The sequence below is a fragment of the Myxocyprinus asiaticus genome, chromosome 26, assembly GCF_019703515.2.
Source record: "Myxocyprinus asiaticus isolate MX2 ecotype Aquarium Trade chromosome 26, UBuf_Myxa_2, whole genome shotgun sequence".
Classification (NCBI taxonomy): Eukaryota; Metazoa; Chordata; class Actinopteri; order Cypriniformes; family Catostomidae; genus Myxocyprinus; species Myxocyprinus asiaticus.
Window position 1 is genome coordinate 25,184,123 of NC_059369.1, and position 20,303 is coordinate 25,204,425.

The 20,303-nt window shown below is 42.1% G+C and overlaps 1 protein-coding gene across 5 annotated transcripts in view; it reads left to right on the top strand.

Annotated features, from left to right (window-relative positions):
• The first annotated feature begins 237 nt into the window (after positions 1-237).
• The window catches only part of LOC127417139 (breast cancer anti-estrogen resistance protein 1-like), a 138,806-nt gene continuing 118,740 nt past the window's right edge, over positions 238-20,303 (top strand). For 3 of the 5 annotated variants that reach the window (XM_051656849.1, XM_051656854.1, XM_051656851.1), the window contains exon 1: positions 238-676. In XM_051656849.1, the coding sequence (XP_051512809.1) occupies positions 665-676 (12 nt within the window). In that variant the 5' untranslated portion in view covers positions 238-664. Of the gene's footprint in view, positions 677-1,798; positions 1,843-20,303 lie in introns of those variants that run through there. The other 2 variants (XM_051656852.1, XM_051656853.1) reach the window with 2 other exon arrangements.

Sequence of the window (20,303 nt, forward strand, 5' to 3'; positions counted from 1 at the left end):
AAATTCCTTGTATGTGTAAGCATACTTGGCAATAAAGCTCATTCTGATTCTGATTCTGATAAAACAAATTGTTACCCTTACAATAAATATAGGCAATGCCCTGTTTTCCAGCGAGAGCTAACAAGAGACTATCCCTTTAAACAGAACTTGATGATTCCATGAGAGAGAGAGAGAGAGAGAGAGAGAGAGAGAGAGAGAGAGAGAGAGAGAGAGAGAGAGAGCGAGAGAGCACCGTGCTGTATCGCTGTGCTATGAAGTGTCGTCAATGTACACCACTGCAACACGGACGAACTGAAGACAAATCATTCCTCATTATACGAAAAAGAGAAGAAGAAGAGAAGCGGTGTAATCTAAACTGCCATATTTTTCAAGTCTAACAGGATATCTGCAGGAGAGGCTCTTTAAAATCTCTGCGCAGCGCTGCCTTTATGAGGTGGGCAGCCTTTCTGTGAGGTGCTTGGACATATCTGAAACATTCATATCAAACTTCTCACGCGAGCGGCGGATCTCGCGACTTACTATAGACAACATGGAATAGAAAGACTCCCAGAGAATCCTAATAACATAATTTGATGTTTTCTGCAGAATAACGTTAAAGGAGAAAAAACTGATCTGTAACATATCAGCATCAAGCTCTATAGTGGATTGAAAGAAGGCGCTCGAGATGTCTGTACCGGTAAGCTATTAGTATTACAATATAACCACTGATTTGATACTCTACATCTCGATGTGGGAAAAGTTTAGTGAACTGTTTGACATAAACTTAAATGCGTTGTACTTAACGAATAGATGATGGTAGCAAGAATAACCAGCTGCAATTGGCGTTAATAAGTGTTATGTGATCTAACTGGAGAAGAATTATGGTTCTCAAGTCTCAATTTGTGTATTAAACCAATATTAAACCATGACGTTGGTTCCTTCATTACTGCATTTTGTCCAGTTTGGTCTAGGTAAACTCGTGTAGTAATACACCCGTTGTTGTTTAGTATAAAGCAGCTGTTCTGGACAGTACTGTAATATTTTATTTAGTTAGTTTTCGCCTTTATTAGGGTAGGTTAGTGGCGAAAGAGAGAAACAGGAAATTACTGGGCAGAAGAGTTGTCTCAAAATCTAGTGGACTGTCTAACTAGATAGCATTTCTGGACATCTCTGGCGCGTGCAACATGCTGTCTAGGTAGGCAGCTCACTGAGTTTTGAAACACATCCATGGACTTATTTCGAAGATGCGACTTTAGCCAAGTCAAGTTCCAGAATTAAACATAAACAGGTTTCAGTTTAGTAGATGCAGACTTTAATTATGTCAGGTTTCCATGTTAGATTATTTATTAAAGAGGAAGAAATACAATTAGAATAGATTTAAATACTTTGTTTTTGTGTAGCTATTTACAGTGCATTTTGCGAAAGTGCAAGCTTTTTGGAAACTTATCAGTTTTGATTTTCAACAGATTATACTGTTTATGGTTTAATACGTATATGCTTGTAAGGCTTTTATTTTCGCATAAGAAGACTTTTTTTTTCCTCTAATGTTTTCTTTCTGATAATCTTCATCAATTGTAGCAGTTTAGGACTTTTTTTCCTGCAAAGAATATATTCACAATTAAACACTCTTGTGTAATGATCTAAGGTTGATATCAGTCACCCTGAGGCAAGATCTGTTCTTTCCTCTAAAAGCAGCCCCACTCAGAGCTCTCCATTGAGTCTCAACCTGTGAGACCTGTGTTCCGCCTTCCTGCTCTGCATGGCATCTCATTTCAACGTACTGCAACAAGGTTTAACATTTTGCTCTCATCGGCTGGAGTTAAGCGGAAAAAGTCAGTGGATTTCTAATACAGAGCTATGGAGGTAGAGGAAGCTCAGCAGAACATCATTATAAATCCCTGTGGGAGGAATGAGATTAATTTGCATGTCTTAGCAGTTGTTAGGAGCAATGTCATCTTGGCAATGTTTGTAAAATAAATAATAAATCATATTTGGTCTTTGAATAGCTCTGGAAATCTCTGAAAGGCCATGTCGGTGACCTCCATGGTGTCTTTGCATAAGGTAGCACTGAGCCAATGGGAAAGGATTGCATTCAATTTCAGCATCACATTTTCACCAAAGTCCCATGCCGTATTCAACAAACAGAAGCCAGATTGTTGTGTTCTTGCCTGTGGTGATCAAGTTTGATCGCAACAGCTGTTCCGCAACAAAGATGAGAATGTGATTTGCTTGTACCGTGGCGTGTTCATCTGTGTGCATGCGGTATGATTCCATTTACCTGAAACCAACAGATGTCAGCAAGTGGTGAGATGCAAACAAATCTAATGCTTAGACCAGTCTAACCTCCTGCCTGCATCATATTTCCATCGGAAATCTGCAGGGACAACAGGATTGAAACCCCCATTGGTTTGTTTATGCTGCCATATCAGAGATAAAGGGATATCTAATTTGTTTTCATTTTTGAGTGGACTAACCCTTTAGGAACTTTACTGATACCTGCTTTCAGTCAGTAGTAATTTGCTTAATCAACATTGAACACATTGATTGCTTCTTGCAATTGCCATGCAGAAATCACTGTCCTACATCAACATGTGCTCTGGTACCCACTTTGGCTGCTTAACTATGTGCTTGCTCCATTGACTCACTAACAAAATCCTTGTAGTATTGGTCACCTGCCAACCCACAGAAATGGAGTTAACCAGCTTTTTAACAAGATGCCGCACTATCAGCCAATGACCCTTTTCCGGACAAATTTCCATACATATGCATGTAAATTCTCTTTGCATGTAAAGATGCATGCATACATTCTTTAATGCATAAATTCATAAGTTCAAGTTCTACACATGCTCAGCTTCATACATATTGATGGGCATTAATGTTTAGCTGTTAACGTAATTTTCCATGGCTTTAGATCTTTATCGTGTCCCCTGGATGGCTTCCAGAGAGTTCACGCTACTGCAGCAAGCATGCACTCATTTCCCCCCACCTTCCCTTGGTCTCCCTGCAGAGTTCCACTGCGAGAGGTTAAATCTGACAGCAGCAGTGAACGAGCTTGCAGGTCCACGCTAGAACACTCTCAGATGCCTGACATTTGGTGCTTGTCATAGATGATACTCCACATACATATTAATAATATTGGCTGAGGTGAGCCTGTGCATTTCAATCATCCGATACAGACCTTTTGCTATTTGTGTGGGTTGCCCTGGCAACTAGAGGCCACCAACTTGCCACGTCTTCCACATATGAGTTTCATTGGCAGCAGAACTCATAGTAAACAGGCAAAGCTTGCTGACGATGCCATATAATGCTGTACACATGCTATCCATGGACAAGCACTGGCTCGAAAGAGGAATTGCAACATGCAACTGTGAATGTGCAAGCACTCAATCACACACTCATGTCTTATGAATTCCTTTCTGAAACTAAAGTGTGAAATAACTTTTCTTTCTATGCAAAACCCTGGGTTAACATCATCCTTAACCCCGAATTAAGACCCATTTAAACCCAGGTCTAAGCAACGTTTAATGCTGAAAGAGGGTTAGCACCGTTTTTAATCCTGGGTTGTGAAAAACAGCCAAGTGCCAAAGGTATACAGTGCAAAACGATGCAGTGTTAAGGATCCTTCACACTGAACACTTTTTTTGCATCCACCTGTGCTGTTTTTCAGTTGTTTTTCTTTGTAAACATATGCTAGACCCCTTGCGAGGTACCCCCTTCCTAAAATATAAAGGCAGCTACAGTACTGAGCAAGCTAAAGGTGGCGGTGGTAAAGGAATAGCTGACAATTTGAAAAACAATTGTGGTAAATCTCATGATTAATCTTTAAAAAGTAGAATGAATAGAATGTCAAATTTGGTTAATGTTATTTTTTTAAATACATTTTTACATGTCTGCAAATTTTCTGCGGAGCCCCTGGCACCCCCTTGTGGCCTCCCGGGGGTCCCTGGATCCTAGTTTAAAAACCTCTTCGCTAGGTGGTCTTTTACTGTTTTTTAGTGTCTCGCGCTGGAGCACCGCATTTTTTAGATACCAAGTTAAAAAGAACTAATAGCCGTTCGCTTCTGTTAGTTGTGCTACATCTTGCTTTTTTGAACACCAAAATACGATCGGTCAGAACAATCTCTTAGAATGTGAAGGCTAGTTGTTTAGCAACAGACAGCCAATCAGAAACTGAACAGCAATATGCATATTAGAATATTAACCCAGGGGATTGCATACGTACAGTGTGAAATCTCAAAACCTGAAAACCCAGGATTATTTACTGACCTAGGGTAAAGTATGGATAGTTTGAAACATGTAACAGGAGCCAGCTGGTACGTGATAACTGTGCGGTATGTGTAAACTTCACACTCCTGGCCTCAAGAGGTGCACTATCACTGACGCTAGAGGCTGTAGCCAGGGCCGGAGATACCAGTTCAAATCCTGCTCGGAGCGGGTCGAGCAGGACCTGTTACACATGGAACAATCTAACCCAGGATTATGTTAACTATAGAATAGCTATGGGTTAACTGTTTCAAGTGGCAAAAACCTCTATGCATGCATTTTAAGTGTCTCATCTCAGAGACATTCTTGCCTACACCCAGTTATACATCAGTGTTCTCAGATTGGCCGCTCCCAGCAGGAAGATGCATGTTTATCAGTTTTTAGTGATTAAGGACGACTGTTCCTTGCTCAAGTTCACACATACACGCAAACTAACACTGGAGGCATCTTAATCCAGCAGCCAGCTGACACACACATTTGTTTATTGCTGACAGCTCAAGAGAAAACTATTTATGCTAGAAACAGCTGCAGGTGTACATATAATGAATATCAGCATAAATATTAATGTATATGTCACCTCAGGAGTCTTTTAACAAGTAGCTTTTCATATTCAACTGAATCAAATACTACTACATTAGTATGCAATATACAGTATACCATGAGTGTAGTGTGTGAATATTCCTCACTCCGCTTTATTTACATTGCACACATTTTTGCATTAGACTACAAAATAAATTAATTCCGATGTACGAATTCAATGTAAAGAAGGGACAGTCACTTTGTGAATAGTGTCATTTAGGGGTGGCCGATATGACCAAAATCTTAGATCACAATATGAGTAATTTTGTATCATGATAATGATATTGACTGGACTCAAGATGGCGCCGAGTATGGCTGCTGCGTTGCGAGCTCCGACACAACATTGTAGTTTTTTGTTTGTTTTGTTTACAATTCTTATGTTTTTTTGTCTTGGATGTTGTCTGCCTTATTGTCTATGACAGACAAACATTTTTGGACATTGGTTCTGCAATTACACACCATAAACCGGACTTCAAATTCCTCAATGCCGACCCGCTGTTTACAAACACGCCAGCAGAGCCCTTTGTCTGGGCAGCCCGGCCGCAGAAACGCAGAAGGAAAAGGGGAAACAGAGCCGGCGTTCTCATCAGAGTAAGACGTCACGCAAATTGACCCCCGCTACCCAGTATTCTACTGGCAAATGTTCAGTCTCTGGACAACAAGCTCTGCGAGCTGAGAGCACGGATCTCTTTCCAACGAGAGACGTTGGACTGCTGCATTATCTGCCTTACAGAAACTTGGATGTCTGCGGAGATTCCAGACTCAGCCATCGAACCCACGGGGTTCTCCGTGCACCGAGCGGACAGAGCGAAAGACCTCTCAGGTAAAAACAGAGGTGGTGGTGTATGTTTTATGATCAACAAATCCTGGTGTGATCAGGGGAACGTACATTCTATCAAGTCTTTCTGCTTTCCTGATCTGGAATTTCTCATGCTTCTGTGTCGACCATTCTGTCATCTATCAGAGCAGCAAAACGCCAGTACAGGAAAAAGATTGAAGGACAGTTTAACACCACCAACTCTAGAAGCATGTGGCAGGGAATTAATATCATCACGGACTTTAAAGGGAATAAAAACTCTGCCGTGAACACAGCTGCCTCTCTCCCGGATGAGCTAAATACTTTTAATGCACGTTTCGAGGGAAATAACACCGCCTTTACGGAGAGAGCTCTCGCGGCCAAAGCTACAGAGGTTAGTTCACTCTCCGTCTCTGTAGCGGATGTAACCCGGTCCTTCCGACGGGTGAATATCCGTAAAGCCGCGGGTCCAGATGGCATTCCGGGCTGTGTCATCAGAGCGTGCGTGAAGCAACTGGCTGGTGTTTTACAGACATTTTCAACCTTTCCTTCTCTTTGTCTGTAGTCCCCACATGCTTTAAAACATCCACCATTGTGCCTGTACCAAAGCAATCCAAAGTCACTTGCTTTAATGACTGGCGTCCTGTTGCTCTGACCCCCATCATCAGCAAATGCTTTGAGAGACAAATCAGAGATTACATCTGCTCTGTGCTGCCTCCATCACTGGACCCATTGCAGTTTGCTTACCGCAACAACTGCTCCACTGATGATGCCATTGCATCTAAAATACACACTGCTCCCTTCCAACTGGAAAAAAGGAACACTTATGTGAGAATGCTGTTTGTAGACTACAGCTCAGTGCCCTCCAAGCTTGATGAGAAACTCATCAACTCATGGCTCTGGTCTTAAAAAGCTCAGACATCCTGTCAAGCAGACGCCAGGTGGTTAGAATGGGCAGTAACATCTCCTCATCACTGACCCTCAACACTGGAGCCCCACAGGGCTGCGTTCTCAGCCCACTGCTGTACTCCCTGTACACACATGACTGTGTGGCAACACACAGCTCCAATGCCATCATTAAGTTTGCTGATGATACGACGGTGGTAGGTCTGATCACTGACAATGATGAAACAGCCTACAGAGAGGAGGTGCACACTCTGACACAGTAGTGTCAGGAGCACAACCTCTCCCTCAACATCAGTAAGACAAAGGAGCTTGTGGTGGACTTCAGGAGAAGAGAAAGAGAACACAGCCCCATCACCATCAATGGAGCACCAGTGGAGAGAGTCAGCAGCTTCAAGTTCCTGGGTGTCCACATCACTGAGGAACTCACATGGTCTGTCCACACTGAGGCCGTTGTGAAGAAGGCTCATCAGCGCCTCTTCTTCCTGAGATGGCTGAGGAAGTTTGGAATGAACTGCCACATCCTCACACGGTTCTACACCAGCACTGTAGAGAGCATCCTGACTGGCTGCATCTCCGCCTGGTACGGCAATAGCACCGCCCACAACCGCAAAGCCCTGAAAAGGGTGGTGCGAACTGCCAGACACATTATCATTAGCAGGAGCTTCCCTACCTCCAGGACATATATACCAAGCGGTGTGCGAAAAAAGCTCGGAGGAACATTAGAGACTCCAGCCACCCGAGCCATGGGCTGCTCTCACTGCTACCATCAGGCAGGCGGTATCACAGCATCAGGACCCGCACCAGCCGACTTCATGACTGCTTCTTCCCCCAAGCAATCAGACTTTTGAACTCTTGATCTCTCACGATCAATATACATCAGCACTGCACTTTATTAATCTTATTATCTCACACTGGACTGTCATAAATGATATTCTCTCTTAACAACACACTGGCAACTGACTATCAACCAACAGCCTGAATGTCAATACAGTACAATACAACCTACTGTACATTTGTATATACTATATATACTATTTTTTATTGTATAATGTGTATTCTATATTGTGTGTATTGTGTATTGTATAATGTACATTGTATGTTATTATTTGTATATTGTGTCAGATGAGAAGAATATTTAGCACTTTTAAAGAGCAAAACGCGCGATGAAGTTAATTCAAATTGCTTTGGCGGCCGCAGAAAAATTTCAATGCTGCATAAACCCTGTCCATGTTTCTTCAATTCTCTCAGTCTTTCGTGAAGCCCTGCCCACTGATAGATAAGCCCACGCTGAGCACATGGATATTTACATATCGCGATATACACGATAGAGCAAAATCTCTATAGGTTGACACTTTATATCGTCGCCACGATGTATATCGTCATATCGCCAGCCCTAGTGTAATTGGTGTGTGTTTTCAGTAGTACACTTTCTGATTATTTGTGTATGTGTGTGTAAAGATGGCTATACTTGTAATGGCTAAACTTTTGAAAATGAAACAATTTGAAGTGGTCCTTCTCACTATTTGAAGTGCTTATATATCATCCAAATCATATTTTGCTTTAAATCTAATAATGTCATCAGGTTTTTGTGAGGTTTATGTTCAGGGTAAAGGTATGTATAGTAAATATCATTATCTTAGTAAGAAACAATTGCGCTTATGAGGGGTCCTCACCAGTATACTGTAGCTTCAAACGTGTGTGTGAAATCTTGTGGAAAAATCTGTGGTCACCCCTTGCATTCTTCTGCTGATCTCTATCAAATGCCACATGCCACTGTGTGTAAGTGTGTGTTGATTCTTGAGTTCTGTGTATGTGCACATTTATACTGTATATATTGGTATGATGGAGTGAGGGAGAGAGGTCTGGGGGAGTGAAGGAAAATCACTTTCTGATACAGTGTGGGAAAAGAATGCAATGTGTGGAATTTGTGGTTTTGCACACAGTGAATATGTGCAATTCTGCGGGCTGGCAAACGAACAGATCTCTCAGTGAAGATACTCTCTTACTCATTTTCTCGGTCTGAAAATATCTTTGAATATACTACTAGCCACTTAATTCTCGCCAAATGCTTCTCAGCTTTTTTCCTCTGTGTCTCTATGTTTTTATTTTTGTCCTTCATCTCTTGCTACTGTAAAGGTTCACAGGGTTCCTCAAGCTTTTGTCCACTCTTACTGCAGTACCAGTCGATCAGTTTTTTGTTTTAGTTTCAGTTTCCTTGCTTTGCACAGTGTGTTTAAATTAGGTAGGATTGAGCAGAGACCTAGCACTACAATATTATTGTAATATCTGTGTTGCCATACAATAACATTACGATTCTTTATGTTTAGTGTATTGTGATTCAAAATCCTGTTATATGTTGTGGTCTTTTACTTAATTTTGGATTCACTGGACTTCGGTGCTTTGCGCAACAAGTGCTAAACTTCCTGCTTTACTTCATTGTAGAGCCAGTAAAAAAAACAGTGTGAGGGAATAGTGTTCCATGGTCCCAGTGTGTTTATCATAACATGAAAACCATTGCGGTCTAGCTGTTTGACAGATCTTTATCGACATCCTTACAAATAAAACAAATTACAGGCTTGTATGCTTTGCTTGTTATGAGTTTGCATTATGGTTGATACTCTGGTCATGCTCAGTGTGAAATTCAATTAGACCCCTTCTGATTTCAATAGCTGGTGTCGTTAACTCACCCTGGTGTTGGCTGTCCTGCAGATGTCCGGAGGACACATGCATTCCAGACCAGCTCCTCATGGTACCTAAAAGAGTCACACTAAAAACATCCTCTTTAAACAAGTTACAACACCCCCCCGCTTGACCCCCGTGTGTCACGCATTTAAACTGTAACATCTTGTTTTTGCTGTGTCAGACTGTCTTATGAATGTGCACCCCTCACTAAGTTCTGTTTAGGTTGCTGTTTAAGTTGTGTTTGTGTGAGTGTTTCTACGTGGCTTGTGCTGAGTTGCTAATGAAACGCAGGGCTTTTACACCATATGATGATTTGAACTGAGTGTAACCCGCTCTTTTGTTCCATCGCTCTGTAAATCTCTATCGTCAATATTAGCAGGGGGAGGGGGAAGTGTGTGTGTGGATGGAGATGGAGATTATGTGGATGTGTATGTGGAAAAATTTCCATGCCTTGTATTCAAGTTTTGTGTTGAGTGATTGTGTTTGTAGACAAAGAGAGAAATGATGTTGTGCGTATGTGTTTTTTAGCTCGATGGCTGCTGGAACCTGCTTGTGAGAGTGAAAGAAGAGAGCGAGTGAGTGAGTGAGTGAGTGAGTGGAGTTGTGTGTGGTGCATTTGTATGAGCAAGTCTGTGTCTGTTATTTTGCCAAAGCGTGTGCCAAATCATCCTGTTGCCAGTGCTGTAAATCTGTTGGCTGATGTGCGATGTGGTCACATTAATGGAGCTCCATCAATCATGCTAGGCCTTGTGAGATTAGGCTGTATGAGCTGGGTGGGGTGGGGGAGGGGAGCTGTGCCTACCAGTGAACCTGACAGAGATATTAGCCCAATTCAGTCCAGCTGAACTAAACAGTCCACTCAAGCCCAGCTCAGCAAAGCCCAGCTAAATTAAGCCCAGTCCAGTTCAGCTCAACTAAACACATCAGCAAAGGCCATTACAGCTTGGCAAAGCCCAGTCCAGTTTAGCCAAAAAAACAAAACAAAAACTCAGTCCACTCAAGCTCAGCTCAGCTAAACCCAGTTCAGCTCAGGGAAGCTTAGTCTGGTTCAGCTCAGCTATTCACAGCCCACCTAAAGGCCTTTTCCACTGACATGGTTCGAGGGCGGGTTCATGGGTTCATGAGTCCAACTGTTCTGCGCATTTCCACTGCAGAAAAACCTGTTCTGGGCCCGAAAACCTGGTTCGACACCGGCCACAAAAGCTTGCTGGTTTCCACATAGAACCGATTACGTCAGGGGGTGGAGGGTGGGATAATGTTTCATCACCAAATTTTTCCCAAACAACAACAGTGGATACCGTCTGCAGCAAAGAGTGCTTATTCACTCTATAAAAACAATTAAAAATCCACAAAATTATCAGACATCAAAAGTGTTAACGCGGATGAAACGAGCATTCTACTTGCTTTACGGAGATCCAAGATAAACTAGAGAGATCGCAAAGAGGGAAAAAATAAAACTCAAAATATAACCATCTGCTACACCAATGTTAATAATGATTCAACTGTTACAGTTTACAGAATTGAGCAAGTTAAGCCATAGTTCATACAAAATAATGTAATTACATTACCTGTCGTCTTTAGCATATATGTTGTCTCTGACAAACTTGTTAAGCAATGTAATAACGTTGGATTGCATTACTTAAAAACAAGATTAAAAGCTCTACACAAACACTCTAGTGACGTACCATGTATGTTAATGGGCAGGTAAAGTAGCAACGGAACTCATTACGTCACTGTTCAGTTCTGAAGTCAGTGGAAAAGCGTGGCCGGCTTGTGAAAGGCTCCAGATTGCCCCGGCCGTGAACTAGCGGAGCACAGGCTCGGCACGTGAACCACCACCATTTTGGTGGAAAGGGCTATTAGAGGTGTTAGTGAGGCCAGCAGGGGGTTCACCTTGTGGTCCGTGGGTCCTATTGCCCCTGTATAGTGATGGGGACACAATACTGTAAAAAGGCACCGTCCTTCGGATGAAACGTTAAACCAAGGTCCTGACTCTCTGTTGTCATTAAAAAACCCAGGACACTCCTCGTAAAGAGTAGGGATGTAACCCCAGTGTACTGGCCAAATTTCCCCCACTGGCCCTTATCTATCATGGCCTCCTAATAATCCCCCTCCATTAATTGGCTGTGTCACTCTACTCTCTCCTCTCCATCAACAGCTGGTGTGTGGTGAGCATTCTGGCGCACTATGGCTGCCTTCGCATCATCCGGGTGGATGCTGCACACTGGTGGTGGTTGAGGAGAGTCCCCTGTTCACTATGTAAAGTGCTTTAAGTGCAGTGTCAGAAAAGCTCTATATAAGTGTAGCATTCATTCATTCCCTTAAGCTCAATTTAGCCCAGTCTAGTTCAGCTCAACTAAACACAGTCCACTCAAGCTCAGCTCAACTAGACCCAGTTCAGCTCAGCTAAGCCCAGTCCGATTTAGCTCAACTAAACAGTGCACTCAAGGTGAGCTCAACAAAACCCAGTCCAACTCAACTATGCCCAGTCCAGTTTAGCTAAACACAGTCCATTTAAGAGCATAGCTAAACCCAGTCCAGCTCAACCAGTCCCAGCCTTGTCCATCTTAAATAAACCCAGTCAAGTTTAGCTAAACACAATCAATTTAAGATCAGTTCAGCTGAGCTAAACACTGTGCACTGAAACTCAGCTAAACCCTCTCCTGTCCAGCTTAGCAATGTCCAGTTCTGGTCCTGTCCAACTCAGTAAAGACCAGTACAGTCAAGCAATATTTTTGCTAAACCTACTAGTTTAGTCCAGCTCAACTCAGCTACAGTACGTAAGTCTAGTCCAGCCCTTCTTAACAAAGCCCAGTCCAGTCCATCTCAGCTTAGTCCAGCGTAGTCCAGCCCAGGTAAGCCCAGGCATTCTGAGGATTGATTGGCATTTAAAATGCAGAGTTGCTTGGCAGTGATGAGTGACAAAGTGAAAGAGTCAGATGAAGAGCAGGAGCCAAGAGAGAGGGGGATGGAAGAGAAAGACACAGAGAAATTAGACTAGAACCATAAGTGTCAGGTGTAAAGGGCTCTAGAGAACCACAAAATCAAATGAAGAAAGAAAGAAAGAAATAATGGTGAAAGTAGGAAGGAGAAAGACAACATTTTATTGAGGAGAAAAGAGAAGAGAGGACATGAAGGAGACACAAGGAGGTGCAGGAAATGGATCATGGATCATGGTAAGCACGGGGGAGAGAAATGGAAATTTTGAGGTAGATGAGAGAAAAAGCGAAGTAAACAGTCAAGAAGGAAGATAGAGATGGGGTCAAGAAAATAGAAAAAGAGAAGATTACAGAAGATGCTGCAGGCTGTGTGTGAACTACAGACAGAGAACCCTCCATCTGTATATTCTGAGCCCACCATCAGAATCAGAATCAGAATCAGCTTTATTGCCAAGTATGCTTACACATACAAGGAATTTGTCTTGGTGACAGGAGCTTCCAGTGTACAACAATACAAGAACAATACAAAAACAGCAGCAAGACATAGATAATAATAAAAAATAAAAAAATAAAACTAATTGTACACATACGTAGACAAACATATACATATATTCACACATACACATGGGTAGTGCAAATGTAATACAATCTGTTATCTGTTATGTACAGCGCAAATACAAATTTATTATTTATTTATTTTTTCTTCAGAGGAATGAAATGGCAGAAGACGTTGGATGTGTTGGATAAATATAAGAAAGACTAAACTGTGTATTGCACATAGTTATTGCTCAATGGGGCAATTTGACTGTTCATGAGATGGGTAGCCTGAGGGAAAAAACTGTTCCTGTGCCAGACGGTTCTGGTGCTCAGAGCTCTGAAGTGTCGGCAAGAAAGCAACAGTTCAAAAAGGTAGTGGGCAGGGTGAGTGGGGTCCAGAGTGATTTTTCCAGCCTTTTTCCTCACTCTGGAAGTGTATAGTTCTTGAAGGGGGGGCAGGGGGCAATCAATAATCCTCTCAGCAGTCCGAACTGTCCTTTGTAGTCTTCTGATGTCTGATTTTGTAGCTGAACCAAACCAGACAGTTATTGAAGTGCAGAGGACAGACTCAATGACTGCTGAGTAAAACCGTATCAGCAGCGCCTGTGACAGGTTGAATTTCCTCAGCTGGCGAAGGAAGTGCAACCTCTGCTGGGCCTTTTTCACAATGGAGTCAATGTGGGTCTCCCACTTCAGGTCTTGTGAGATGGTAGTGCCCAGGAACCTGAATGACTCCACTGCTGCCACAGTGCTGTTTTGAATGGTGAGGGGGGTCAGTGTTGGTGTGTTTCTCCTAAAGTCCACAATGATCTCCACCGTTTTGAGCATGTTCAGCTCAAGGTTGTTTTGACTGCACCAGACAGCCAGCTGTTCAAGCTCCCTTCTGTATGCAGACTCATCGTCATCTCGGATGAGGCCGATGACAGTGGTGTCGTCTGCAAACTTCAGGAGCTTGACAGAGGGGTCCTTGGTGATGTAGTCATTGGTGTAGAGGGAGAAGAGTAGTGGGGAGAGCACACATCCCTGGGGGGCACCAGTGCTGATTGTACAGGTGGTATAAGTGAGTTTCCCCTGTCTCACAAGCTGCTGCCTATCCGTCAGAAAGCTGGTAATCCACTGACAGATAGACATGGGAACAGAATGTTGGTGTAATTTATTCTGGAGTATAGCTGGGATGATGGTATTGAAAGCTGAACTGAAGTCCACAAAAAGGATCCTTGCATATGTCCCTGGTCTATCCAGATGTTGCAGGATGTGATGCAATCCTATGTTGACTGCATCATCCACAGACCTGTTTGCTCGATAAGCAAATTGAAGGGGATCTAGAAAGGGTCCAGTGATGTTCTTCAGGTGGGCCAACACCAGTCTCTCAAATGATTTCATGACCACAGACGTCAGGGTGACAGGTCTGTAGTCATTAAGTCCTGTGATTTTTGGTTTCTTTGGGACAGGAATAATGATTGAGTGTTTGAAGCAGCATGGGACTTCACACTGCTCCAGTGATCTGTTGAAGATCTGTGTGAAGATGGGGGCCAGCTGGTTAGCACAGGATCGAAGATACACTGGTGAGACGCCATCTGGGCCTGAAGCCTTCCTCGTCTTTTGTTTCCAAAAGATGCGGCTCACATCATCTTCACAGATCTTAAGTGCAGGTTGAGTAGCAGGAAGGGGGAGGAGGGGGGTTGCAGGAGGTGTTGGTGTTTGTGTGAATTGATGGTCAGAGTGGGTGTGGGGTGTGAGATTGGGCCTTTCAGATATGCAGTAGAACGTCAGCCAGTTGTTGGTTCCCTACAGGGTTGGGGGTAGGAGTTCTGTAATTTGTGAGTTGTTTCATGATGCATGGTTGTTAGCTGAAAACTTGTTTTCCAGCTTCTCGGAGTATCTTCTTTTATTCACTCTGATTTCCATGTTCAGTGTGTTCCTGGCCTGATTGTACAAGACTTTATCCCCACCTCTGTAAGCATCCTCTTTAGCCTGACGAAGCTGCCTGAGCTCTGCTGTAAACCACGGTTTGTCTTTGTTGAACTTTAAATAAGTCCTAGTAGGAATGCACATATCCTCACAGAAACTGATATATGATGTAACAGTATCTGTGAGCTCGTCCAGGTCTGTGGTGCAGCCTCAAAAACATTCCAATCCGTGCAATCGAAGCAGGCTTGTAGTTCCCGCTCTGCTTTATTGGTCCAACTCTTTACAGTCCTTACTACTGGCTTAATTGATTTTAATTTCTGCCTGTAGGTTGAAAGAAGATGAACCAGACAGTGATCAGAGAGTCCCAAAGCTGCTCTAGGGACAGAGCGATATGCATCCTTTATTGTTGTGTAACAATGATCCAGTATGTTCCTGTCTCTGGTGGGGCATGTAATGTGCTGTTTGTATTTGGGCAGTTCACGTGTAAGATTTGCTTTGTTATAATCCCCAAGAATAATAATAACTGAGTCCGGGTATTGTTGTTCCGAGTCTGCGATTTGATCAGCCAGCTGTTGCAGCGCTGCATTCAAACGTGCATTTGGCACGATATACACACTCACCAGAATAAACGAGGAAAACTCCCGAGGCAGGTAGAAAGGCTTACAGTTAATAAAGAGCGCTTCCAAATTAGGACAGCACATCCTCTTTAACGTTGTTACATCTGTACACCAACTTTCACTGATATAAAAGCATGTTCCACCGCCTCTCGTTTTCCCCGTTAACTCCGTAATGCGATCCGCTCTGAACAGCTGAAAGCCCGGCAGATGTAATGCGCTGTCCGGAATGGCTTCACTCAGCCAGGTTTCTGTGAAGCACAAGGCAGCAGAGGTTGAAAAGTCGTTGTTTGTGCGGGTGAGGAGATGTAGTTCGTCCATTTTGTTAGGAATAGAGCGGAGATTTGCTAAGTGAATACTTGGCAGCGCTGTTCGAAATCCGTGCCGACGGAGTTTGACCAACTCACCGGCTCGTCTCCCTCGCCTGCGTCTCTTGAACAGCAGAGCTGTGCCTCCAACTAAAATGTCAAGCAAAACGTCTGAATATTCGAAAACCGGGAAAAGATTGTATGGTACATGCTGTTGAATGTTCAGCAGTTTGTCTCTGTTAAAACTGACTGGAAGAAGATTACTAAACACAGGACAAACAAAAACAACAAAAGAACTGAGGAGCTCCACACCGAGGCAACCATCCGCAGCGCCATCATGATGATCATATGATGATGATCATCCAGTTGCGTCATATGATGTTGATCATCCAGTTGCATCTGGATTTCAGCGCAAAAACGTATTCTTATTTACTAACTACCTGCAATCCAATTTAACCAGGCGCTAAATGTGCTCAAATAGCACTGCTCTGTATTTAAATTAAATCACTTATAAAATGTAAATTAGGCTTATTATAGATTGCACCTTATTCTCAAAAGTCGCACTATGTCCACAATTTAGCAGATGGGAATTATGCTGTGCAAACGGCATTCAGCACAGACTTTTGAGTGTTTTTTTGCATTGTTACTTGATTTTTAACATTTCTTTAGTGAATCTTGTGTTCAAATATACATGCTATAAACAGGCACAATTTATTCTTATTGAATCCCCTCCACAATGTTTAGCATGGCACTTTATCAACCTCTTTTCCAGCGTTATGTGTGTACTTCTCTGATGAGATGAATTAGGGAGTTGTTATTTGTCCAGTCCTCTTGAACCTCTCACAGTGCATGGGCATGACATCATCAGCATCGGCCTGTGTTTTAATGAACCTCTGTGTCTGGATCCTCATTAAGGATGTTTGAGAGTAAAGCACCTCAATGAGATCAGCACAGCCATGTGTGTGTGTGTGTGTATGAGTGTGCACATGAAATATGATATTGTATTGGCACATGGGAGCTCTCAATGCTAATGAGTGTACTTGAGTGAGTGTGTGGCATTGACGTGTGTGTGCCTGTGTCTTATTTGATGTGCATAAGCTGCACTGCAGCAGCATGAAGAGGCTGTAATCTTTGGTTGAACTCCTGCTAATCCATGTGAAGGTTACTGCTGCTCTTTATGTCACATTCCCTAAATTAAAGCAACACTATCTGTAATGTATGCTTTGGAATGGTGGAACTCAATTCCATAATTGAAGGATCAGGCAGATTATTCAACTTCATTATGTAATAACTAAATATCCGGTTTGTGGATTTGACCTCCAGCAGAATTCAGGGTCATCAGTGTTTAGTAGCATGGATGTAAATGTACACTGTATGTTAGCACATTTTCAGTGCTTGAAGGTATTACTTTGCAGATTTTTTTTTTAAATAAATGTTTTGTCTCGTTTTACAGTAAAAGTGTCTAAACAACCATAAAACAAGATTGATGTACTTGAGAAACAAAATTGTGTAATATAGAAAGACTTGTTTTCAGATAATATATTGAAAGGTGTGTGCGTGCGTGCATGTGAACTATACATTCATTCAAGATATATTCTCTAAAAAGAAGCCTTTGCTGTTCCAATAAATATATTTTTAAAAGTTGTTTACAAATTTTTACTGTAAAGCAAGACTGTAAAACAACCAGCTACTAGTTACTATTTAGCTTTTTATTAAACAAAAATATTTTTGCACGTATAATAAGGTTCCCTGTGACAAACAGCAACCGTAATGCATAATTAATGTAATTTATTTCACTCTGGCTTGGAATAGATTGGGGGGTGTGGTTTACCATGCCCTATTTGATTCGGCTTGACCTCTGTCATCACCTATGCACCCACACGTTCTCACTGTTGCATGGTCCTCTTCAAGGAAGTATCTTATTGGAAGTCATCGCTGATGTGCTCTTGCTCCCGTTGACCTTTCTATGATAGGAACTTTGAGAGAGAGAGAGAGAGAGAGAGAGAGAGAGGTGGTGATGGAAAACGGGGGCAGACAAGACATAAAAAGAGATTGTTTTGAAGTGGGCGACTCCATCTCACACAGCTGCTATATTGTGACCTTTCAACAGGCCATTGTCCCTCTTGCTCATCAATGCAGTTTTCTGGATTTAAGTTGCATCAGCAGCAGCATGGTGCTAACCCAATGTTGTCTCCTGTTTTTCCGCTAGAGGGGCGACCTTTAAGCGGCTAGTAGGCTTTTTAATTCCAGTTTCAGGAATGAGTGGATCTCTCAAAGGATAATGACAGGACTTTGTGTGTTATTACTGAAGCTCTGCTGTAAACAAAGTCATTTACGGGCAACAAAAAACCTTGATGTGAAAGAAAATGGATTTGAAGATTGGCTTTCGATCTCTTGTAGGACTTTGCAGCTCTCATATTGTGGCTAGCGACAGCTGGGATATTCCTTTTGTGCCACTAGTTAGTTATAGGAGTCGGATTACCATTGGTTATGTAATGAAAACCCCATAACTGTTCCAACACATTAACACACACACACACACACAAACAAACACAGCATGCCATCTTATCTCATATCATTCATATTAAATGAAAGATATGATTTCTTCCTATTCCCACTTGAAGGACAATTTAAGTATGTTTAAAACACATTAAATGTGTGATATCTGTGCCACTAGTGTCACCAAATGAAGTAAGAAAAATATTGAAGTTCCCCCAAACACGTCGCCTGTCTTCCATTAGTTGGACAAACAAATAGTCCTGCCCCAAACTCATGCAATTAGTTGAGTCAATGTTGCTGTGTTAGGCTGGTCAAGATGCTCAGCACCACAGAAGCAGCATTTACACTTTTCGGGGAAATCAGTCTAAGAATAGCTTACTTTATAGTAGTCTCTGCATATTAAACTGGGATAGGAGAATATTTTAAAATAAAAAAATTGCACACTTCACTTTTAAGGATGCATGTTTATGATAATGCACAGTGCAATAATCTGGTGTCCTTTTCTAGATGATATACTCTGAGATTGTTTCTACATAAACTGATATTTTTTATAAGGTCTTGTGTACGTGTGTGTGTGTGTGTGTGTGTGTTAGTGTGTTAGTCTCAGGAGGAAGTAGCTAATAGGCAGTTTATGTGCTATAAGAATGCTGTACTTCCTGTAACACACTCAGAGTGCTGTATAAAAATCTCAACATGGTCTCCGGAACGCTTCCAGACAACCACTGCAAACTCATCAGGATACTTTAATGGCTTTTGTACAGTAGATATACTTGCTTGACATTCATATTTTTAAATAGCACATTTTTGGTATACCCTAAAAAGTTCTTATAAACTTTTAACGTTCATTTAAAGCATCTTTTTTTTAGAGTTTTGGTCAAAGCTTTGGGATTTGGGTTCAGGTAGCTGAGTCTGTCCAAAAAGAAGACTTTAGTTCCATTGTAAGTTGTATCTAAGAGGGAACCTAAGAGTCCAGATGTTTGATGTAATGGTCATCTTCATGGTGACATTGGTCTAAGATCATATTGTTGTATTGCACTGAGCCCATTGAATTTGTCTCTTTGGTGATAAGTAGTGTGGTCATGCTCTGTTGACTAAAGCGTACATCAGTACAGGTGGCCAGTAGATCTCGCTCTCCACTGAAGCAGAGAAATGATGGGTTTCAGGCAGAGATAGTGTTTATCAAGGTCTTTAATTTACGTAGCAGATGATGGCCCTTGTTCATCCTTGTGGCTTATGGATAATTGCTAGTCTTGGCAACAAATGAAGGTAACCAACATGGCTGACTCCAGACCTGTAAAAGAATGCCTTGTTCTTCATCACATGAAAGGACTGCCATCTGGGCCCCCTACCTGTCTTTTTCCTTGTCTCAGAATTTAGCGACATGACTGAGGACTCCTAGTGTTCTAAAGGCCTGGAGGTCTGCTGCGGATCAGACCAGAATGTCTGAAATAATTATTGTCTCTTTGGTTTTTATTTGAAACCATAGATCAAGAGCTTGGGTTAGTCAAAAGGATTGGTAATGCTGTGCTCACAATATGCATTAAAAAGATGAATATATAATTGTATGTGGGACTGTTGATGGACAGATGGACCAATCTACATTGTTTGGTGAGTCTGAGGGAAAGCTTCTGTTCTTGCCCTGTGGCCTTTTGCCCTGTTGGCTGGGCAGGTAATCTGCTCAGCGGCTATGTGAATTACATTTGAACTGCAAGGGCAAGCAATTTACTGCTCATTCACAGACCATTCCCCAGTTTATAAGAAAAGAGAGGGGGATGGGGTAGAAGAGGAAAATAATGGATTAGATAGAAATGGAGAGTAAAAGAGAGAGAATGAGATGAGAAACATAGGATGTAAGGAGAGAGAATGAGTAGGAGAAAGAAGGGATATATGAAAGCTAATAGGCATGATTTTAGAGAAGATGTACACTGGAATAATGTACAGATTTTGCTGTTTTGGAAGGAAATTGGTACTTTAATTCACCAAAGTGGCATTCAGCTGATCACAAAGTATAGTCAGGACATTACTGATGTAAAAACAGCACCATCATTATTTGAAAAAAGTCATTTTTGATCAAATCTAGACAGACCCCATTTCCAGCAGCCATCACTCCAACACCTTATCCTTGATTAATCATGCTAAATTGATCATTTGGTACTAGAAAATCACTTGCCATTATATCAAACACAGTTGAAAGCTATTTGGTTCATTAAATTAAGGTTAACATTGTCTTTGTGTTTGTTTTTGAGTTGCCACAGTATGCAATAGACTGGCATGTCTTAAGCTCAATATT